This window comes from Rana temporaria, chromosome 7 (assembly GCF_905171775.1).
Source record: "Rana temporaria chromosome 7, aRanTem1.1, whole genome shotgun sequence".
NCBI lineage: Eukaryota > Metazoa > Chordata > Amphibia > Anura > Ranidae > Rana > Rana temporaria.
In genome coordinates, this window is record NC_053495.1 from 30,914,778 (window position 1) to 30,939,363 (window position 24,586).

The following is a 24,586-nucleotide window of genomic DNA, read 5'->3' on the forward strand; positions in this document are numbered from 1 at the left end:
AATCTACTTAAGTCCTCATTTGCATACGCAAAGCTGGATTTCAATGAGAAATGCCCCCAGTGGCGGATGCGGTACTGCATCCTAAAATCTGACCGTGTAAGTGTCTTACACATGCCGGATTTTCTGCCTAACTTTGGAAAAAGCCTTTTGAGAATCGTTTCCAAAGTTAGGCACAGAGATACGCAGGCTGAACAGCAGTTAAGTCTGCGTATCTCTTTTGAGAATTTGGCCCAGAGAGTTTATGGTACGGCGATGGGGTCAAGCAGCATACTGTACATCTGGGTACGGCATACATTCAATACTAGAGCATGATCTCTAGATAGACCAAAGCAAGGCAGTATTTTTGGCGGACTGAACTATTGAAGAAATAAAGTGAAATGTGCATTTAAACCCAAAATTCACTATATCAACAATCAAGGCTTTTATATACCATATACTGTAATTCAGTCTTGAATCGCAAAACGGTCATGACAGGGAGAATGTACAAGGTCATCTTCTTTGTTATAAAACAACGATGTTCAAAATATGGACCAGTCCACAGGGATGAATAATTTACACAGTAAAGCGTAGGTCTCGAGAGCAAACACTAGGAAATAATACAATTCTTGCTCTTTCTTCTTTTCCTGCTATGTAATTGTCCTCGACCACCCAAAGTGGAAGACTTGGGTATTCCACCGGAACACTGACCATACTGATGCATAAGATCATCGCTAGTTACGTATCTCAGGCGAGTTGGTTGTGGAATTGGTTCTCCTAAGAAATATCCTTCATTGTCTGACTCTGAGGAAGAGGAACAGGTAGAACACCAATCATATTCATTCATGGGTTGGCCCCACCTTTCACACAGGTGGTTTTGTAATGCCAGATCAGAGGCAGTTCGTTGATACCGGTTGTACATTTCTCTTCTGACAACTTGATCCATCTGATCCCTGCCTCCCCTTTGTTGCATAAATCGTTCATAGTCCTCCCGGGCTCTCAAGAGTGGTTTTTCTTTCATTTTACTGCACTGCTCAGTGGCCATATGAAGAGCATTGTCAGAACGAGAACGCCTTGACCTCCTTTGATGATGGCGGCGATAATGCTGTTCGTTATCTCTTGTCTGAGTTCTTCTCCTTGTCCTTTCACTCATTGGGGCAATTTTTACACTGCCCTGGCCAGGTATATCATTTACACCGTCATCAAACTGAAATGACTGATGCATTCTTAGTTGCTGTGGAAGGTCCCTGTATTTCCCAGGGTTACCCAGATCGCGAGTCATATCTTGATACTGTTGTGCTGAGAGAAGACTCCGGACGGACTCCACGCTGCGGAACTGAGAAGAGGAGTTCAAGGTTCCCATGTTGCTAATTTTCTCTGAAACGTTCATTCCAGAATCTTTGCTTAGATCGGGCATGGAAAAGCGAGAGAGGTGTTCTTGACGTTTAGGACCTCCATCCATAGATGCACCTTAAAAAAAAAAAAAAAGACCAAAAAGTATTGTTAGTTGAATTTTTAATTAATACTATTTATATGGAGTCAATATAGTTGGGTGGAGTTAAAACTATAAACAGACGTTCATGCTGTTTACTTAATGCCTATGTATTCATGAAGCAGATGTTACAACAGAATCATTGTTCGTTAGGCACATAGAACATTCACATTTCACAGCTGTAAAGATGCACTAGAACTTTAAAAGAACATAATAAATACTTATATTTACTGGCTATACCTTAAAAAACGCGCACGCACGCAGAAGTCTCGGCCTCGGCACACAGCTCTGAAGGAACAGCACGCGTATGCCGTTCCTTCAGAGTGCATGAGCCGTGACGTCACCGGTTGCTGCTCGCTGCTATCTCCTAAACAGTCCACGTTTAGGAGATATTAATTTTACCTATAGGTCAGCTTTACCTGTAGATAAAAATAAACAATGAGAGTTTACTACACAAGCAGGTACAGTGCCTTGCAAAAATATTCACCCCCTTTGGCTTTTTACCTAGTTTGTTACATTACAGCCCTTAGTTCAATGTTTTTTTTAATCTGAATTATATGTAACGGATCAGAACACAATAGTCTGAGTTAGTGAAGTAAAATTAGAAAAATATATTCATAAAACTATTTTTCAGAAATAAAAAAATTATAATTGGGATGTGCGTATGTATTCACCCCCTTTGTTATGAAGCCCAAAAAAAGCTCTGGCTCAACCAATTACCTTCAGAAGTCACATAATTAGTGAAATGATGTCCACCTGTGTGCAATCTAAGGCCCCGTACACATGACCGAACATGTCTGCTGAAACTGGTCCGCGGACCAGTTTCAGCAGACATGTTCGGTCGTGTATACGGCCGATCGGACAGGATTCCAGCGTACATTTGCCCGCCAGACCGTTTTCGAGCGGACAAATGTTTCTAAACTTGCTTAGACACATGCCCGCTGGAATCCTGTCCGTCGGACATGTTCGGTCGTCTGCACAGACTTACCGTACATGTCCGAGTGGCCGCCATCCCTCACATGCGTCGAATGACTTCGACGCATGCGTGGAAGCATTGACCTTTCAGCGTCGCGCACGTCGCGGCGACGGCGCGAACACGTCACCGCGCTGTCTGTCCGCGCGGATTGTCTCTCATTTCTGTATGATGGTGTGTACAGCCATCATACAGAAATCTCCGGGCGGGCATGTCCGCTGAAAACGGTACGGCGGACCGTTTTCAGCGGACATGTTTGCCTGTGTGTACAAGGCCTTAGTGTCACATGATCTGTCATTACATATACACACCTTTTTGAAATGCCCCAGAGGCTGCAACACAAAAGCAAGAGGCACCACTAACCAAACACTGCCATGAAGACCAAGGAACTCTCCAAACAAGTAAGGGACAATGTTGTTGAGAAGTACAAGTCAGGGTTGGGTTATAAAAAAATATCCAAATCTTTGATGATCCCTAGGAGCACCATCAACTCTATGATAACCAAATGGAAAGAACATGGCACAACACCAAAACTCACGGGCAAGGAGGGCATTAATCAGAGAGGCAGCACAGAGACCTAAGGTAACCCTGGAGGAGCTGCAGAGACTGGAGTATCTGTACATAGGATGAAAATAAGCCGCAAGCTCCATAGAGTTGGGCTTTATGGCATAGTGGCCAGAAGAAAGCCATTACTTTCAGCAAAAAACAGAAAGGCACATTTTGAGTTTGCGAAAAGGCGTGTGGGAGACTCACAAATTGTATGGAGGAAGGTGCTCTGGTCTGATGAGACTAAAATTTTACTTTTTGGCCATCAAAGAAGATGCTATGTCTGGCGCAAACCCAACACATCACATCATCCAAAGAACACCATCCCCACAGGGAAACATGGTGGTGGCATGTCTGTTGGTATGGGGGTACATTAGTGCATATGGAATGGGAAGCTTGTACATCTGGAAACGCACCATCAATGCCAAAAGATATCCAGGTTTTAGAGCAGCATATGCTCCCATCCAGATGACCTCTTTTTCATGGAAGGCCTTGCATATTTCAGCAGAAGAATGCTAAACCTTAGGCCCCGTACACACGACCGGATCTGTCTGCTGGGATTTATCCGCGGATCAGTTCCAGCGGACAGATCCGGTCGTGTGTAGGCCCGAGCGGACATTTTCCAGCGGATAAAAATCCAGCCGACGGATTTCCAACGGATAAAAATTTCCTAGCATGCTAAGAAATCTATCCGCTGGAATCCTGTCCTTCGGACTTATCCGGTCGTCTGTACAGACTCACCGGATAAGTCCGCCCGATCCCCATCCTTTGCATGCGTCGAAGTAATTTGACGCAGGCGTGGAAGTATTTACCTTCCAGGGTCGCGCACGATGACGCGGCGACGGCGCGGCCACATCACCGCGGATGTTTTCCGCGGGGATTTTGATCTGATGGTGTGTACAGCCATCAGATCAAAATCCGCCAGTGGACATATCCGATGGAAACGATCCGGCGGACCGTTTTCATCGGATATCCGCTCGTCTGTACGAGGTCTTACTGCAACTATGACAACAGCCAGGTCTTTGTAGCAGATAAGTCATGGTGCTTATCTGGCCTGCCTGCAGTCCAGACCTTTTACCAACTGAAAATATTTGGCGCACCTTTAAACAAAAAATACAAAAAAAAAGAGCCAGGGCTGTTGAGCAGTTAGAATCCTATATCAGGAAAAAATGGGACAACATTCCTGCCATCAATTTCAAAATGACCTTATTTTTTTTCTTAAAACTGTAAATTTTCTCAGTTTAAACAGTTTATATGTTTTCTTTTTTCTATTATGCAAAAATATGGGTTTATGAGATTTGCAAATCATTGCATTTTGTTTTTATGTAGTGTTTACACAACGTTACAACTTTTTGGGGGGTCTACATACTTGGGGTCGAGCTATTGCCCTGAACTGACAAAGTAATAGTGTCTTCTAACAGTAAAAACTGGTAACAAAAAACACTGCTAAAAGCCCTTCCTACTTGTACCTCAGACTGCAAAAGAAACAAGAGAATCTTGCAGGTGATCCAATTTGACTGTATGCATCCAAAACGGTTATAAAAATATTTGTTGACTGACAAAAACCTATAAACCAATCCTTCATGCAGAAGGTGAGGCACGGTAACGAGCCACAACATATCTCTTGTTTTACTGCCCATCACTTGTACCCCATTCCTTCCCAAAGGCCATGTAAATAATATCCTGAATGTCAGAACATAGACATGCATTCATAAACAATCGACAATGCAGTGCTTGATGCCAGAGCACCCTATCAACAGCTCCAGCCACTAGGGAGGCAGGAGGCCAGTCTGTTCTTTAACTTATGTTAAAATCTGCATAGGAAATCAAAACAGACATAAAGGACGGATGGTAAAACAAATTGCAAGCCATGACATCTTAGGCTGGGTTGAGTTTGAATTTTTACAGGCAAATTTGAAGCATTTTTTGGGGCATTTTTGAAAAAAAATAAAATTCAAGCGTATTGAAGCTTGAGGGTATTTGTTTCAGCCAATGTAAAGCTAGTTACTAGGAAGTTTTACGGGCAAGTGCTTGATTCACAAAACACTTGCCTGTAAAGTTGCGGCGGCGTATCGTAAATCCCTCCGGCACAAGCCCGCCTAATTCAAATGGGGCGTGAATCATTTAAATTAGGCGCGTTCCCACGCCGAACGTACTGCGTATGCTCTGTTTTGAAATTTCCTGCCGTGCTTTGTGGGAAATTATGTCGCACCGACGTGATTTTTTGAACGTCGACGTGAGTTACGTCCTTTCCTATTCACGGACGACTTACGCAAAAAAAAATAATAATTAAATTTGACGCGGGAACGACGGCCATACTTTAACATGGCAAGTCTAAAGATAGGCCAAGAAATAGCAGCTTTAACTATACGCTGGGAAAAGCCGACTAGCGACGACGTAAGAGAATGCGACGACCGCGCTTACCTTTGTGAATCGGCGTAAACAGCTAATTAGCATACCCGACGCGGAAAACGACGCAAACTCCACCCAGCGGGCGCCGAAGTATTACACCTACGATCCGAAGGCGTTCAAAGCCGTACGCCTGTCGGATCGAAGCCAAAAGCCGTCGTATCTTGGTTTGAGGATTCAAACTAAAGATACGACGCGGCAAATTTGAAAGTACGCCGGAGTATCACTAGATACTCCGGCGTACTTCTTCTGTGAATCTGGCCCATGGTACCTAAGCATTGGTTTACATTTGCCAGTCTCACGAAAAGTTTTCGTTTAAAGGAAACGTATAGCCAATACTATTTTGGTTGTACTTTTTCTTATGGGTGACAGGAGTGCAGTAAGCTCTGCACTCCTGTGACCACTTTTCAGCTGACAGTGGGCTGGAGCTGGACCTGTCAAAAAGAGGAGGGGGGGGAGGAAGCAAAAAAAAAAATGAAATTTTCACTTTTGGGTGGAACTTCGCTTTAAGAAGCAGAAACTGATCATTGTTCAGGCAACTTTTGGAGGAACCCTATGGTTCCATGGAACCTTGGTTGAGAAAGGTTGGTCTACAGGGAGGTCTAGGAACTAGTTCTACTCTCAGGTAGGGGTGCCTGGATCACAGGACTGGTTAGATTAGCGTGACCAGACATCCCCGGTTTCTGTGGATAGTCCCCGTATTGAGGACACTGTCCCCAGACCAAGTCTTACCCTGGTTTTGTCCCCGGATTGGATTTGAACAGGGGCTGGGGCAATTTCAAAGACAGTCAGTGCAGAATTAATTTAAAAAAATCTGAATAACACCCCCCCCCCCCCCTACTAGCTTAGGGGGGTCTATTTTATTGCATTATCTGTGCCCCTTTCTACAGATAATGTGGTGGTCGGAGCGGAGGGAATATGTCTTCCATTTCGGGTGCATGCCCATCCAGCTTCGCTTGCATGTTCTTCTGCCTTGGCTCAAGTCCCAGCCAGCCGCCTGCCTTGCCTGCCCTGGCGGAGTGATATTCCTCCGCTCCCCACCCAGTAGAAGCCAGGTACCGGAGAGTAAGACTTGACAGGCTGTGAGGCGGACAGCGGTGGCGACGGGCAGAGAGTCGCTGATTGCCACCATTACTACTAAAAAAAAATGTCCCCGTATTTCATTTTAAAAATCTGGTCACCTTAGGTTAGATCAATTTACAGTTTTTGGTAAAACCATTCCACCTACATATACCCCATCTGTGTACTTAGGTTATTGTCTGGAGTGCTTTTTTTTAACCTGCAGCTAACTGGCCAAACTGCAAGAAGATCAGTGGCCCGTCCTTGTAAAGACACTGTACAGATGTACAGCAAGTGTGTAACTAAGCCCAGTAAAGGGTAAATTATTACCAAGCAAGTGTAACTTCAACCCCTTTATAATGGCAAATAAACACCACACCATATAGATCCCAGTGATTGCTTCCCGGCAGTCATTAACTTAGGAATGTGCAATGCAGCCAACCATCTGCAAAAACGACATCCTCTAGTCAGTGAGCGGTTTCCTATCCCTTGGGCGTATCTTTTCAGCATTAGGCATATGTGTCAATCACGGCAGCACATGGCTCTCAGCAGAATCTTAAGCAATGGAGCGAACATTATTCTTTTCTTATGGGACATCATCAATCTGCACTATACAAAACTAAGCCGTGTAGATGCATTTTTGCTTTCCTGTCTATTACATGCAGAATTATAGAGATCAGCAGAACATTTTATTCCACTTTAAATCTCTTTTGTAAGATATCATTTGATACACAGCACATTTCAGTTCAGACACATAGGGGTAGTATGTACAATATTTAAATAGAATTTTATGTAGATGTAATTTCACCTTTAATATTACACAAAGGGCATTGATGCTCATGAATGGGGATGCAAATGCCTCTAGCCAACGTTTTTTTTTACTAGCTATGGATACAGTAGGGAAGAGTTAAAAGCCTTTGATGGTTTATTTTTGAATGTCTATGTTCTGTTTAGAAGATATCGGTTCACTTTCTGCCCGTGAGACGTAGGAAGTGAGACCTGGAGAATTCCCTACTTAGACAGTTGTCACTGGATCGGGTGTCCCTGTTGGAAGATTACCCCTCATTTTCTAACTTATTCTTATAACTGCAGGCATACCGCACATGGACAGCCTAACACTACCTCTACCACCCCTGCTATCATAGCACCAGTACTGATAGGTTGAACTGGATAGACCTGTGTCTTTTTTCAGCCATATACACTATGTAAGCTATGTAAACAATCTGATGGGTGTCTAAGTTCAGAGATGTTAACCTCTTAACGCAGGCTGTATGCACATATATGGCAGTACGGCAGTGGGTATTAATGCCAAGCTGTCACATAGATGTGTACAGTCAGTGTCTCTGTTCAGTGTTGGGAGCACGCCCATCTGGTTCCCCCAAGCACTGTGATCACGCTGTCAATGACAGATCACAGTCACTGTTTACAAAAGAGAGCCGATGGGACGGTCTCCCAATTATATGATCACTGCAACGGTCAATCCAGCAATGAGCGGGAGGCCCATGTAACAGTTCCAGCTTTACAAACTTTTAAATGGGGACTGGAAAGGGTTAAAGGAAGCCCAGAAAGGGGTGTTTGAAGAAAACAATGTTTTCTTCAAACAATGTAGGCACTGGTCATGTGATCTCAGCTAAAAGAAAGTCACCCAGAGCTGGCCAATCAGTAGCTCTGCCTAGAATCTAAAGTCGAAGTCCAGGCTAGAACTAACTATGGTGAAAACAGCTCCCACCTGCATTCTGACTCCTATACTAACTGCCCTATATAAGGAAGATACATATACTTACCTATTCTCAGAGCACTCCGGTCCAGTCATGTGATATGCCCAGTGGCTGGCTTTAGGGGAGAGGAGCAAGCACCAACAGATGGAATGCCTTGGTGGTGATGTCACCCATAGGCTTACTATGGGGCATCCATTGTTGACTGTCCCTCCTCTCCCCTGAAGCCGGCAGCTGGGAGCTGATCATGTGACCAAACGGGAGCGCCTGGAAAATAGGTAAATATAAGCATCTTCCTTATACAGGGAAGTTAGTATAGTCAGAAGGGAGGTGAAAGCAGTTTTAAACTTAATTAGTTAGTTCAAGCCAGGACTTCCACTTGAATCCTTCTCTTCAGCTGAGATACCATGACCATATGTTGTGTATGAATTTATGGAGCCACAGTGGGCTGGAGGACGCAATGGAGTTGATTTGCTAAAATCGGAGAGTGCAAAATCTGGTGCAGCTGTGCAGGATAGCCAATCAGATTCTAACTTCAGTTTGTCTAATTAACCACTTAAAGATGAAGTAAACCCTGATGTTTCCTGCATAGGAAAAGCATAATGGGCTAGTATGCATCACATGCAGCTGCAGGCTATACCCGACACATCCACTTCCTCCTACCGACTTACCGGTACGGCGGTTTGCGTGAAGTGGTTAAGCTTTGACAAAAAAAAAACCTGGAAGCTGATTGATTAGTAAATCAACCCCAATGTGTTATTAACCAAAGTCAACTCTTTAGACATGGCCGGCTGATTGAGTGGCTCTAATTTAACTCCTGGATCTTATGCAATTACTCTGTGCCTTCCTTTGCTGAAACCCTAATTTTATGAATTTAGGAATCTAAGTGCTTCAGCTTATAAGCACTGCCCTTTGCATTTCTCAAAAAATAAAGGCTATGCATCACATAATCATGTGACAAGAGCCTGCAGTCTTACCTAGAAGCACTGCGAATTCTTCCGAATTTGATGGCAGCACATACTCTTAAAGGGGTTGTAAAGGTTCATGTTTTTTCACCTTAATGCATTCTATGCATTAAGGTGAAAAAACATCTGATGTTTTCCAGCCCCCCGGTTTACTTACCTGAGCCCTCGAAAGTCCCACGTCGTGAACGAGCAGGCTTCTTGACTGGGCTTTTCGGCTCATTCATTGGATGATTGATAGCAGTGCAGCCATTGGCTCTCCCTGCTGTCAATCAAACCTATGACGTGGCGCGCCGGGGGGGCGAGTGATACAGTCGGCAGCTATAGTTGCCGGCTGTATCACTCACGGGAGTGCGCCCGCAAGCTAACCCCCTTGGGAGAGAGCTTCCCATGAAGGGGGTTAGCTGATGCGGAAGGAGCCGAGACAGCCGCCGAGGGACCCCAGAAGACCAGGATCGGGGCCACTCTGTGCAAAACGAGCTGCACAGTGGAGATAAGTATGACATGTTTTTTTTTTTATATTTGAACCTTTACAACCCCTTTAAACTCTAGATCCGTGGTCTCCAAACTTTCCAACCAAAGGGCCAGTTTACTGTCCTTCAGACTTTAAGGGGGTCAGACTGTGGAAATGTTCCTGACATCATTGGGATTAACCTCACAACATTTTTTATTAGGCGGAGGAATAGTGCCCCATTGTTTTCATTGGGAGAAATGGTGCCCCATTGTTGATGTCAGTTGGCAGAATAGTGTCTTGTATTAGTGGGAACAATAGTGACTCAAAGGCTGGATAAGGGCAAGCAAAAGACCACAGCCCCCCCCCCCCCAAGCCACAGTTTGGAGACCACTTCTCTTGATTACTGGTAAACTATGAGGAATTTCCCCTTTTATTACAGTGAGCAGTCTGCTAACTTAATTGTTACCAAGAAATGGCCTTTAAATTCAAATTTACACCACCGGTGCATTACACGTAATGCACAATATGTGATATCTTGTTGTTTTTATCATGACTGACTGAGGAGTTCATGAAGAACCAGTCAATTATGTAAATGGCATGATCCCCTGCCAACCAAGATTGTCTTTCAGTGAACAATCACGGTACCTTAACCGCAAACATAACTGCAATACACTTAATTTAGAGCTGGCTTCAACCTCCTAACCACGATGTGGCACATTAGCTATCATCCAGGGACTCAGCACATAATTCTCATTAGTACTGTTTAACTGCAACCAAAGGCGAAAATAAATGATCGCAGTAATTGGCAGTCAATAATGACTTCTTTTGGAATTAAAAAACATACTATTTCCATTTAAAACAATATTCATGATGTCATTTTGGCTTTCGTTTCAGGCCTTAGTCTGTGCCAGGGCTGGACAGAACTTAGCTGAATTCTGATTGGTAGAAGCAATATGTCATTATGCAGGCTCTCTTTCCAAGCACATGACTTCTGGGACTTAGTGAAAACAAAATTAAAATTTCACAGACATTCAGGATGGTTACATAACGCAGACAGGCTTAATGCACATTCAAAATTCAAATTGATTCATACTGAGGTTCAGGAAGCTGAAATGAAATCCATGCACGGCGTTTGCAAATTTTAAAATGCACAGTATAAAGCAAATACCCCAACAGCGAAATTCAGATGTATTAGTTTTAGCTGTTGTACAAAGGCACGTGCCCTACATTGATGTTTAAATAGGAAACACATTTTCACTTGTATGAAAAATGCTAACAGTCCAGGAAGTTGGAAAGTTCCAACTGAGTCAAGCCATGTTTTATTTTACTCCAGTGTGTTAGGAAAATGGAATTTGGTTACGGCTGTAACTCAACCTTTGAGTAATTTGTTTTTGATAAAGGCATTATAAGTTATAACCTGGCGTTTTCATAAATTAAAGAATATTTTACCCCAACATTTCATATTCCTGATATGTGTCTGTTGTACTTGTGGTAAAAAGTATCCTGTTCTCTTTCTATTTTTTCCATTGTGTGAAATACCCAGTATTCCTGCCAGTATGAGAGCACATGCATCTAAGCACGATCAGTTTTATGGCTGGCCTGGAAGAACAGCCTGCCTGTCCTCCAGTGATCAGAGTTGTACTGAAATGTTCCTCCTGCACAGCCTGGTAAGATCAGTGTGCTGAAATAACACTTTTCTACAATGTAAAGTAGTGAGTGTACAGCTTGTATAACAGTGTCAATTTGCTGTCCCCTCAAAATAACTCAACACACAGCCATTAATGTCTAAACCCCTGGCAACTAAAGTGAGTACACCCCTAAGTGAAAATGTCCAAATTGGGACCAAAGTGTCAATATTTTGTGTGGCCAACATTATTTTCCAGCACTGCCTTAACCCTCTTGGGCATTGAGTTCACATCTGGAGATCTCTTCCACTCCTCTATGATGACATCACGGAGCTGGTGGATGTTGGAGACCTTGCGTTCTTCCACCTTCCATTTGAGGATGCCCCACAGATGCTCAATAGGGTTCAGTTCTGGAGACATGCTTGGCCAGTCCATCACCTTTACCCTCAGCTTCTTTAGCAAGGCAGTGGTTGTCTCGGAGGTGTGTTTGGGGTCTTTATTATGTTGAAATACTACCCAGTCTCCGAAGGGAGGGAATCATGCTTGGCTTCAGTCACAGTACAGAGTAAATTATTTTTCTGCATGGAAACATTGTAAAGCAGATGTCTGCCACTAAAAAGAATTGTATCTTACGATCAATATCGCAGGACCCTATTTTTAGGCTTGCTCTGAAGTAGTTAAGAAATATTTAATCAGGAGGATAGAGAGAGGTCCAATTTCCCTCCCGGTAACGCAGAGCCACGTCGGGCTCCCTCCCACGGTTATAATTTATTAGGTGAAAAGTTGGCAGTAAACAAGACCTTCCAAATTGGAAAAAACAGCTCACCAAGACAAAAGAAAAGAACTGTAATTTGTTCGCAGTATGGAGCAGAAGTAATGAACAGAAAACCACAGTAAAAATAAAACTCTGTAAAGAGGCAATATAATACTAATAATGGATGTGGGTTCAGCTGTACATCGGGCTGAATGTATCTAAATTTATATGAATGGACCGGAGAATCAGTGCTGATTTTCATTCATCATTCTGGAAATCTTGCTCAACAGGGAGTCCATGTAATGTTCAACTGAACCTAAAACTCTGTATTCGTTGGAGAAGGGGACTTCAAGCTATACATTTAAAAAAGGAATATGCTTTTTTTTTTTGTTAAAGCAAACCTGTGATTTGTCCATGTCGGGTAAATCAACAGGTATTCTTAAAGTGGAAGTAAACCCTTCAATTTGATAGTTACAAAAAACAGTTAACATTCCCGGCATGCCGGAAATGCTAGCTGTTACATTTGCTTGTGCTCTCAACCAAACTGTCAAACCATCCAATGGCGGGTTTCATAACAGGTCACATGTACAGCATCATGGCAGTTGCAGATTAAACAGAGGTCAAGATGGCCGCTTCCTTGGCTGAAAACGATAGGAGGGTTTACTTCCACTTTAAATCTAGCCATTCCTACTTTTACTTCACTCAACCATCCCTCTATTAAAGTAGAACTTTACTCATGACAACTTGATAAAAAATAATGCTCTTTGGCAAGGAATATATACTTCACATCAATAATTATTAGGGATGCACCGATACTAATACCGGCACCAAAACTAGGCATTTGCGCAGGTATCGGTACTCGTGCAAATGCACCGATACCGGAAACTGATACATTCTGGCTAAAGAAAAGAATGCTGGAATTTATTAGTTGTTAAGGAGCAGGGCCGCTGCGTCCTTAACCAATGACATTTTATTTGTCCACGGGATTTCCCTCCCCGCCGCCTCCCCTCCCGCAAGCTGTCACCCTCATGTACTGAAGGATAGATAGAGCAGTGCAATCTAAGTGCAGTATGATCGCAATTTAATATGATAAAAGGTAAGAAATGCACTCATAGGGTTAAAAACAATTCTGCCATAAATGATTAATGTGGTGTTCATCCGCTCTACTCTTGGGTGGTGTGTCGGTGGCAAACGGACCGGGGGTGCTGGTGGCTTCCAGCGCTTCCTAATAAACTCAGAGACACTTCTGGGTACCTCATCAGTGCCCCCGAGTGTCTTAACCTCCCTGGCGGTAAACCCGAGCGTGACTCGGGGTTGATTTTTTATGCTAGGATCGTAACCCCGAGTCACGCTCAGGGGTGGACGTGCAGAGTGTGCAGCGGCGCGGCTTACCTTCTCGCTGGATCCACAGGCAAGTTACTCACCTTGTCCCTGGATCCAGCGATGCCACCCCGATGTGTGAGCGAGCGGGACCTCCTCGCTCGATTCACAGTCTCCGTGTGCCGCCGATCTCCGTTCCCTGCGACGTTACGACGCACGGGAGCGGAGAACGGCGCCAAATTAAAAAAAGTAAACAAACACTTTACATACAGTATACTGTAATCTTATAGATTACAGTACTGTATGTAAAAAATACACCCCCCCCCCCTTGTCCCTAGTGGTCTGCCCAGTGCCCTACATGTACTTTTATAAAAATAAAAAATGTAATTTCTGCCTAAAAACTGTAGATTGTCCAAAAGTGTCTCTTTATGTCAAAAATGGTTTTAGATCAACTAGAAAACAGCGATAATAAATTATAATCACTTGCAGAAATGTGCGATAGCGATTTGTGGGGAAATTCGTCATAAAAAAAAAAAAATAATGACAGCGACAATTCTGCAACTGAGCAAATTTCAGTGATTTTGAGTTGATTACATTATTGAATAATTTTTATTTTAATTATATTATTACTTGCTATAATTATTTATAATTATTTATTATATTATAATTTAAAATTTTGTTTTTAAAAAAATGTCATACCCGGGATGCCTATTAGACTGACACACCAGCAGCTACCACGCTAGAGTAGCGCAGATGAACACCACATTCATCATTTATGCTGGATTTTTTTTTAATTTTGTGAGTTTAGTTCTTACCTTTTATACATTAATTTGTGGTCATACTGCACTTAGATGGCACTGCTCTCTCTGTCCTTTGTGTTCCCAGAGTTCCTTCTAGCTCCCTCCTCCACCCTGCCCTCACTTACCCTCCTACTCCCCCCCACCCTGCCCTTACTTACCCCCCCCACCCTATCCTCACTTACCCCTCTATGCATCCCCCCCACCCTGCTCTCAATTTCAGCCTCACCCAACTCCCTATTCACCCCACCTCCCAAACCACCCCTCTACCTACTCTTCCTAGGCGATAGGTAACGGTAATTAGTATCGGTAAGTACTTAAAAAAAAGCATTGGTACTCGTACTCCGTGTTAAAAAAATGCCATTGGTGCATCCCTAATAATTTTGCTACCAAAATTGATGGGTGCTATAAACTGTCTCCAGGATTGTTCTTGTTTCCTCTTGCCAAAGGCTGCAATTTTGCAGTGGATCTTTAGGCTGTCAGCAGATCGGCTCCTAGTGGCTCTGATTTTACGCACAATGCCAAAAATGGAGAGCAACTGAGCATGTGCATAGCAGGGTGAGAAAGAGTTGTACTGAATTTTAAACAGTATAAGCACTTATTTTTTATATTTTACATGGCTATACCTGCAAAAGGGGCCAACATGAAGCAATCTAGCAGGACTTACCGTATATACTCGAGTATAAGCCGAGTTTTTCAGCACATTTTTTGGTGCTGAAAATGCCCCCCTCGGCTTATACTCGAGTCACCTTTTTGCGCCTGATCTCCCAGACTTTGGGGACCCGGTACCGGCCGGTCGTAGGTCCCCTGGACCCCAAACTTCTATATACTCCCATGTTAAATGTAAGTCTAGTCATGGACCCAGTAAGGCACGGGCACAGTGAGGCATGGGCACAGTGAGGCATGCACATGGACACTTCACACCCAGCTAGAATTCCAACTGTCCCATCAACTCAAACCTTCACACCCAGCTAGAACTCCAACTGTCCCATCAATTCAAACCTTCACACCCAGCTATAATTCCAACTGTCCCATCAACTCAAACCTTCACACCCAGCTAGAATTCCAACTGTCGCATCAACTCAAACCTTCCCACCCAGCTAGACTTCCAACTGTCCCATCAACTCAAACCTTCCCACCCAGCTAGACTTCCAACTGTCCCATCAACTCAAACCTTCACACCCAGCTATAATTCCAACTGTCTCATCAACTCTCTTTGGAACCAGCTCCCTCATCAGCTCCGAGCATCCTCCTCCTTGATGGCCTTCCGTAAGGGCTTGAAAACACTGCTTTTTTCACAAGCCTACAGATAGACACTTGGCCTTCCAAGCCCTTAGCAGGACGCTGCCTTAATCCCAGACTGCGGTCCATGGTCAGGGATAGGCTTTTTGTGCCCTGACACCCCCCCCCCTTCTTTTTATATTTCTGTTTATTTCCTGTCTGTTCCCCTCTTTTACTTAGATGTCCTAGTTTCTTCTTTTTGCTCCTGGGAACTGGATACCCCCAGCTTGTTGGTAAGCACTTAGACGCAAGTTTCACAACTCGCATTTGGCGCTCTATAAGTATTTATTCCAATCCAACTCAAACCTTCACACCCAGCTAGGTTCAAAGATGTCATCTGGTTTCGAAGCTCTTAATGATCATTTGTCACTCTCAATATCAGTGTTGGTTCTGTTTCTTCAACTAAAAGGCTGGTCAAAAAAAAAAAAGAAGAACAAAATATAAAAATTTAATTTATTTTAACTCAGTGCCATTCTCCTTTTAGGCTGAGTGTACTTTACACTGAAGACGTTGTTGAACATTGTTTAGTTAAATGTCAAACAGCTTCAGGCTTTGTATGGCAATCTCGAAAGCACATAAAGCGATACGTCTGTCGCCGTACTTGGATGGCTTTTTCCTCACAAATACTTGTCTCGTACCATGGAATTTACTTGTCTGTTTTGAATCCCTGTTTTTTAGCAAAGCGAAAATAGAAACACTGAGGTCCTATTACTCGGCTGTGCCTTCCAGCTTTTCCTTTTCAATCACAACTGAAATGGGAACTAATACCTAAATGTAGCATTTCTAAAGAAAAACTTGTTTTGGACCAATTTTATTAAAGCTGTTTTTACCCTTTTTTTTTTTTATTGAAAACTCAATACATAACCCAGATCATTTTGGGGGTAATTTACTAAAGGCAAATGCAAGTGCAGTTGCACTCTACAAGGGAATTTGTTCCAGACCTTAGTAAATGAGGGGAAGCAGTGCTGACTTCTATCATCCAATCATGTGCAAGCAAAAATGTTTTCTTTTCATTTTCCTTGCATGTGATTGGGTATTCTTTGCAACGTGATGCTTCACCTCATTTACTAAGCCCTGAAACAAATGCCATTGCACAGTGCAACTTCACTTGCAAAGTGCCCAGCCTATTTTCCTTTAGTAAATCAACCCCTATGGGTTAGTGAAAAACAGATTTTTTTTTTGGGTGAACTAGAGAGACTTGTGTGTAAGGCTAGCCATAGGCAGAGCAAATGTATTTCTTGCAACCACGGGTTGACAGTGTTGACAGGGGAATCCCTCTACCTCTTGTGTTCTCCCATGGGAAGGCAGGGGAAGCTGTAAAATCCGGCAGGTTGGTTGTACCCAAGTTGAATGATCAATCAACTTGAGTACATTCAGCCTGCCCACACATGGTTGGTATCTAGTCTGGTTCCTGGGGAACCGGGTGAGATTCAAACCATCTATGGCCAGCTTAACAGGAAGGGCAGATTGCTTTGTGGCTCCTGTTGCCTAAATGAAAGCTTGGACTTCGCCTTCTGATAGTCATGGTTATCACTAGAACAAGAGGTAAAGGGATACTTTGCAATGTAGGCTTTTGTTACATTCAAAACTGTTCCACCCAAAAATTTTACTTTTCGGAATCCTCCCCCCCTCCGGTGTCACATTTAGCACCTTTCGGGACAGAGCAAATACCTGTGTAATCCAGTTATTTGCTCCCACTTCTAGGCATAGGTCACCACCGCGACCTATGCCACGTCCGGTGCCTCCTCCATCCCCCCTGCTGTCTTCTGGGAGACACACAGGTCCTAGAAGACAGCAGGGACCAGTGGGATCGCGAAGAGCAATTCACGCATGCGCAGTAGGAAACCAGAAAGTGAAGCCGCAAGGCGCCTCCACCCGAGAGCCGAGGGACACATCGGCTTCAGGTGCCGACATCGTAGGCGCCCTGGACAGGTAAGTGTCCATATATTAAAAGTCAGCAGCTGCAGTATTTGTAGCTGCTGACTTTTGATTTATTTTTTTTAGGAGAACTCTGCTTTAAAGTGGGGGTTCACCCAAAAACCTTTTTTTTTTAACATTAGATTGAGGCTCGTTTTGTCAAGGGGAAGCGTGTGTTTTTTTTTACAATCGAAGCAGTACTTACCGTTTTAGAGATGCATCTTCTCCGCCGCTTCCGGATATGGGCTGCGGGACTGGGCGTTCCTACTTGATTGACAGGCTTCCGACAGGCTTCCGACGGTCGCATACATCGCGTCACGATTTTCCGAAAGTAGCCGAACGTCGGTGCGCAGGCGCCGTATAGAGCCGCACCGGCGTTCGGCTTCTTTTGGCTACTCGTGACGCGATGGATGCGACCGTCGGAAGCCTGTCGGAAGGCTATCAATCAAATAGGAACGCCCAGTCCCGAAGACCATACCCGGAAGCGGCGGAGAAGATAAGTACGGTAAGTACTGCTCGGATTTTTAAAAAACTACCCGATTCCCCTTGACAAAATGAGCATTTTTTTTTTCGGGTGAACTCCCGCTTTAAGGTGAGATTTCTCATTGCTTTGCAGAAATGTTACTTCTTTTTTATATTTTAAAGACAAGAAGGGAAGTGAAACTCTTCGACAGGACATAGACAGAAAAAAAAAAGAAAAGAAAAAGAAAAAAGTGACAAACGTTTAAACCGTATATAGAGGTAACCTGTATTTATATTTTCTCTTTTTAGATCAGGCAAGGTTCTCACTCACCACATATGGAGTCAGCCTTAGTTTACTTTGTATTCCAGAACTCTAAACAGCAAGCTACATCCTGAGCTAAGCTGTAAATTCTATGCGGAGTCCGTGAATTCTACAAGTGGTAACCGAAACGATCCTCTCTCTATAAAACTGTCACCCTTTATCTATGAGCACACAAAAATAGCGTAAAGAATCTAGCATACGCAAAGGGAACGCTGGTTATGTGGTGACTACAGGCTCGCCGCTCGCGGCACTCCCAGCATATTTTACAGGGGAATAAATCAATATCACGTTTGTTATATACCTTGTTTACTGGCCTGCTAATTGCAATGACATTACGCTGCTAACAGCTATCTGTGAAAATTGCTCATCATCGATTACAGAAAAGCAAAGGATGAAAAAAAAACAAATGAAAATGTCCAACATGAAATCGCAGTGTCAAGACTCTGTAATTGGGCAAAGAAATGACAGAAAATAAAGTACAGAAAACCAAGAGCTACAGCTAAAATAAATGGAAAATAAATGGTGGTGGAAATTACGTTGGTGCAAATAATAAGCACATAAAACACTAGTTGCCTAGCTTTTATACGGACAATCTGCCTTCATACTTTGGAAGGTGGAGGATATATATTTTTCTAGTGTTTGATACGATAAAAACGTCAGTAAACTGGTCATTTTAAAGTGGAGCTCAACCCTAAAGTGGAACTCCCGCTGATCGGATCCCTCCCCCCCTCCGGTGTCACATTTGATACCTTTCAGGGGGGAGGCGGGTTCAGATACCTGTCTAAAGAGAGGTATTTGCACCCACTTCCGGCCACAGTCTGCGGGCAGGACGTCACCTCCCCGTCCCCCCCGTTGTGTTCTGGGAACACTTGGCTCCCAGAGCACAGCGGGAGCCAATCAGCAGGCGCAGCGCGACTCGCGCATGCGCCGTAGGGAACCGGGCAGTGAAGCCGGAGCACTTCACTTCCTGGTTCCCTCACCGAGGATGGCGGGGCAGCAGAGTGACGAGCGATCGCTCGTTCTCTGCTGCGGACCGCGCTGGACTCCAGGACAGGTAAGTGTGCTGATATTAAAAGTCAGCAGCTGCAGAATTTGTAGCTGCTGACTTTTAATTTTTTTTTTTACAGCGGACATCCGCTTTAAATACACTGCGTGATTCTCTGTAACTCCTGTAAGGGAAAGGACGTCTACATCCTAACCCTCAATTTGCGGATTCTTTATACTTGCAAAAACATAATTTATATTAATTATAACAATGTAGGTTTATTTTTATTTGACCCAATTTTATATTTGGAATTTACTTCAGTAATATATTTTTTTTAACTTTCAAAGTATTTTATTTTCAAGAAATAAGAAATAATATAAAGACAATAAATCACAATACATCTTAAAGCGGGGGTTCACCCTTAGAGGGCACTTTTCCCCCTTCGCTTCCTGCTCGTTATTACTAGGGGAATCGGCAATTTATTTTAAAATAGGTGCAGTACTTACCCGTTTACGAGACGCATCCTCTCCGTCGCTTCCGGGTATGGGCTTCGGGAATGGGCGGTCCTTCTTGATTGACAGGTTTCCGAGAGGCTTCCGACGGTCGCATCCATCGCGTCACGATTTTCCGAAAGAAGCCGAACGTCGGTGCGCAGGCGCAGTATAGAGCCGCACCGACGTTCGGCTTCTTTCGGCTACGAGTGACGCGATGGATGCGACCGTCGGAAGCCTCTCGGAAGGCTGTCACTCAAGAAGGAACGCCCGCTCCCGAAGACCCATACCCGGAAGCGACGGAAGAAGATGCAGCTCGAAAACGGGTAAGTACTGCACCTATTTTAATATAAATAGCCGATTCCCCTAGACCGAACGAGCAGGAAGCTAAGAGGAGATTTTTTTTTTTTTTTAAAAATGGGTGAACTCCCGCTTTAATGTAATCAAGATACCTCCCGGAGAGATATAACAAAAAAGAAAGGATAATCAACAACTAATAAGCAAATATAAACGGTAGAACAGGTAAAAATAAAAAGGAAGGAACAAAAATTCCTTCTAATTTTGACTGTCCTATCATCCTGGACCACAAACCTGCCTCACTGTGCTATATGTTTTCTGCTGCACCATTGGCATGGTTATATCTTCTTAGTCCTCTCCATAAAATTATCAAAAATGTGTGCTTAAAGTAGAACTATAGGCAACACTTTTTTCATTTTGGATAGAGTAAGGGAGGGTTATAGCCCCTGTCAGTTTATGTTTTACCATACCTGTCCCATTGCAGAGATTTCCCTTCACTTCCTGCCCCATAGCCAAACAGGAAGTGAGAGGAAGTCTATGCAAATTAAGGGACTCCATTGCCCCCCCCCCCCCCGGCCCTCGGAACTAGTGTCCTCACTCAAAATTTTCAGGGCGGGTCTTAAACAGCAAGGGGTGTGGCCTTGACAGGAAGGGTGGGTCATATTTAAATTAGGGGGTGCACGAATTTAGTCAGGCCTAGGGCAGCACAAAACCTAAATACATTACTGACTAGGGTTGTACCAATACTCGCCATTACCGATACTTTTTTTTTTTAATCTCACGTGACAGTGGCACATGTGTCAGTATCCATCAGACCGTTTTCATCGGATGAACCAATCGTGTGTACAGGGCATCAGACTTTGCAATCTATACAGGGTGATTGGTGCTTGTAACTCCCCCACCGCACTGATCACCGCTGACTGTACAGGTATCGGGTGAAGCATAGGGATCATTTGCCTGAGTACAAGCTCGGTATCGGTACCGGGTACTAGTATCGATATCGGGACAACCCTATTACTGACAATAATATTGGCTTGATATGCGGCAACTCCATATCCATGAGTCAATATGTTCAAAGTCATATAACCAGCCAGTACATCTGCTTGTATAAAAGGCCATCCTTTATATCTACTTACGTGTTTCGGGCTAAACATGCCTTTACGCATAGCAAATAATAATGGTGAAATATAGTGAACTGAAAAAGTAGGGAATTGACCAGTTCTGCTAAACAAATCATTCCATAGGCCTTTGATACATTCGCCAAAAATACAACCAAAAAAGTACAAAAGCAAACACACAGCTATCTGAACCCATTTACGGCTCTACCCCCCTAATGCCGCATACACACGGTTGGAATTTCCGACAGAAAAAGTCAGATGGGAGCATTTCATCGGATATTCCGACCGTGTGTACGCTCCATTGGACTTTTTCTGTCAGAATTTCCGACTGACTTGGATAGAGAGCGGGTTTCCCTATTTTTCAGTCAGAAACTCTGATAGAGGTTTGCCCAGACAAAAGTCATACCGCGTGTATAGAAATAAAGAGGACAATCTAAAAGCTGCTTGGTTGTACATTGGTGCTCTTGTATACAGCAGAAATGTATCTGAAATATGGTGAAATGTAATTCATTAAACACTCTTGCGGTTTGCTGGGTCTCCCGTAGCTTTATGACCTACTAACAGCAGCTTCCAGCAGAGCTCAGCAATAATTAAGTGAACGGACACTTGCCGCGAATGCATAATTATGATGTTTTCTTCTCTGTTATGTGTCTTTGTAAATGTTAATTTGATCCATTACATGCACACAGTGAATACAGACATTTTAATTGGGTCAAATATCTACAAGCTGATCAATACACCACAATCTGAATATCGAGCCATCTAATACGCAAAGAACGTCAAAGCAACATGAGGTATCAAATACTTCCATGTGATTCTCTGCAGAATCCGATAAGGTGGCCAGCAGCAGCCACTGAAGAGGTCAATTTTTATTTAAATGTCTATAGCACTTGTCTCCCTGGGGACTCAAAGCACTTTATCTGCTCTTGGTTTGGCGGCCATCTTGTGAATGCTGAGGAGAATATCATACTAGGTATAACTTTACACAGGAGCCAATTAACCCACTAGAATGCCTTTGGAGTCAATTAACCCACTAGAATGCCTTTGGAGATTGGGGGGGAAACCAAAGTACCTGTAGAAAAACCCGTGCAAGCACAGGAAGAACATGCAGGTATTGCCCTGACCAAGACTCAAACCAGGAGCCCCAATACTGCAATGCAGAACTTCTAACCACTAAGCCACTGTGCTGTGCCAAGTTTTATTTATTTTTCTCCCGATCCATACTCTCATGCCGCGTACACACAATCGTAAATTCTGACAAGAAAAGTTCGATGTGAGCTTTTGGTCGGAAATTCCGACCGTGTGTAGGCTCCATCTGACTTTTTCTGTTGGAAAATTTGAGAGCTGGTTCTCAATTTTTCCAACAAGAAAAGTTCTTGTGGGAAATTCCGATCGTCTGTATGCAATTCTGATGCGCGAAAAAAAAACGCATGCTCGGAATCATTGAACTTAACTTTTCTCGGCTCGTTGTAGTGTTGACGGTCGGAATTTTGTGTGATCGCGTGTATGCAACTTGAGCCAACATTCCGTCGGAAAAAAATCCACGGTTTTCTTGACGGCCATTTCTGAGTAAATTGGAACAACGACACATCATCTACATCTGAAATACAAGTGATCGGGGCTGCTTGGACATTCCAAAAGAGAAGTGCTGTTGGCTACATGAGGACAGTAAACAAGGATCTCTAGCTGTGTCCATGGCTGCTGTTAAAAACCACGGGGCACCATACAGCCAATCTGATAGCCCCCCCCCCCAACACAGTTTACTATGCTTCACTTATGAATGAACACGGTGAGTGATTGGTAACAGGAAAGGAAGGAGCTGGTAAATGTGACATACTGTATGTACCGGACCCTTCCTCAACTCTCTATTCTCCATCCTGAAGGATCCTATTGTGCGCTTGCAGCTGCCTGTGGGAAGATGAGGGGGGAAACTGGCAGCATTGCATGGGTTAGAGCACACATGCGGGCCTAGGCAGCAGGTGGAAATGTATGGTGCACAGAGGAGGTGATGCGTGGGGGGGGGGGAGTGGAGGCAATTACTGAAACTGATCCCTTGTATGGCTCTCTCTGCAGCAGCTGAAAGCCAGCAGGAGGGAAAGGAGAAGGAGCCAGCTTTCAGCTGCTGCAGAGAGAGCCATACAGCAGATCGTTTCCAGTAACTGCCCCAAACTGTGCCAATCCCCCTCCCTGCCTATATCCAATTCACCCAGCTGCCTGGGCCTCCCAGCTAGCCCGAGCCCCATACAGGAGAGCTGGTGGTACCCCCTTATCCATTGCCCTGTCTGTGTCCCAAGCTGATAAATATTGGGCGGTCTGTTTAAAGAAAGACCTCCTTAGAAGAGAGGCTGTCATTTGTGATTTTGTGATCTGCAAATAATAAAGGATAAGTTCACCTTTAAAAAAAATAATAAAGGCACATTTTTGGCAGGTAAAAAAATGTACATTTCCTATTTTATTTTTAGGAGCCTGGAAAGCATTGTATCTGCAATCAGCAGACCCCAGTACTCCATATAAGCGGGAACGTACACAATGACAGGAAGAATCAATTACCTATCCAGAGTTCTCAACAGCGTCCTGGTAGTTCATTGAGATGACAGCTGCAAAGTCTGTTGGTACTTGTAGTTCATTCATTCACAGAACCATGTGAATGAATGATGTGGCCGGAGCCCCGCATGGCCACACTCTTTTCAAATAGTGACAGCGGGTGCAGGGAGAAGATCCCCAGCCTGCTGTCACAGGGAAGGGGGGGGGGCGGCTGAAAGATCGGGAACATGTTACATGTTCCACCCTGAAAACGGTTGGAACATGTAACATTTTCCCAAAGGTGAACTTATCCTTCAATTGCCTGGCTATCAGATTGACTCTTTTGCTTCAAGTACATGGTACAACAGACACGGTACACTTTAAATCTCTCTGGGAGACTTTTCGAATTCGAATTTTGACGCGGGAACGGCAGCCATACTTGACATTACTATTCCAATAGGGCCTAGCTCTAACGTTACGCGGCCTATCTCTTGCGTAAACGGCGTAAAAGTACTGCGTCAGCCGGGCGTACGTTCGTGAATCGGCGTATCTACTGATTTACATATTCTACGCCGACCGCAACGGCGCAAGCCGTCGTATCTTAGATATGTTTAAGCGTATCTCTGTTTGAGCATACGCTTAAACATAAGTCGGCGAAGATTCTGAGTTGGGTCGGCTTATCTACTGATAAGCCAGCCTAAGAGTCCATTCACACCTGAGCGACAGGCACGTTCGGCGGTAGCAGCGTATTTTGCCGCGATTATGAAACTTTCATTTTTTTTTTTTTCTTTCAAAAGTCTTCCCATTGCTGTCAATGGGAAAACGCCACTGTCGCCTGAAAAAAAGGGTCCGGGACTTTTTTCAGGCGACAGGCGTTCGGCGTCTATGAGATGTGAACCATCTCCATAGACAGCAATGGGAATTCTCCCCTCTAGCGGCAGAAGCGTCCGGCGTCGGGCGTTTTGTCGCTCAGGTGTGAATGCAGCCTAACTCTTACTGAATCTACCTATATGTGCTCATCCATTCTTGAAAAATGATTTCTTTCCAATATTATATATTGTTGTCAATACCAAATGCAACTTTCCAAGCTGAAGATGAGATTTGGCCC

At 43.9% G+C, this 24,586-nt stretch overlaps 1 protein-coding gene across 1 annotated transcript in view; it reads right to left on the reverse strand.

The window, feature by feature from the left end:
* Positions 1-238: 238 nt before the first annotated feature.
* PRICKLE2 (prickle planar cell polarity protein 2) overlaps positions 239-24,586 on the reverse strand; it is a 396,885-nt gene continuing 372,537 nt past the window's right edge. Inside the window, exon 9 of the mRNA XM_040359177.1 lies at positions 239-1,446. Within this exon, the coding sequence (XP_040215111.1) occupies positions 587-1,446 (860 nt within the window). The 3' untranslated portion in view covers positions 239-586. The remainder of the gene's footprint in view (positions 1,447-24,586) is intronic.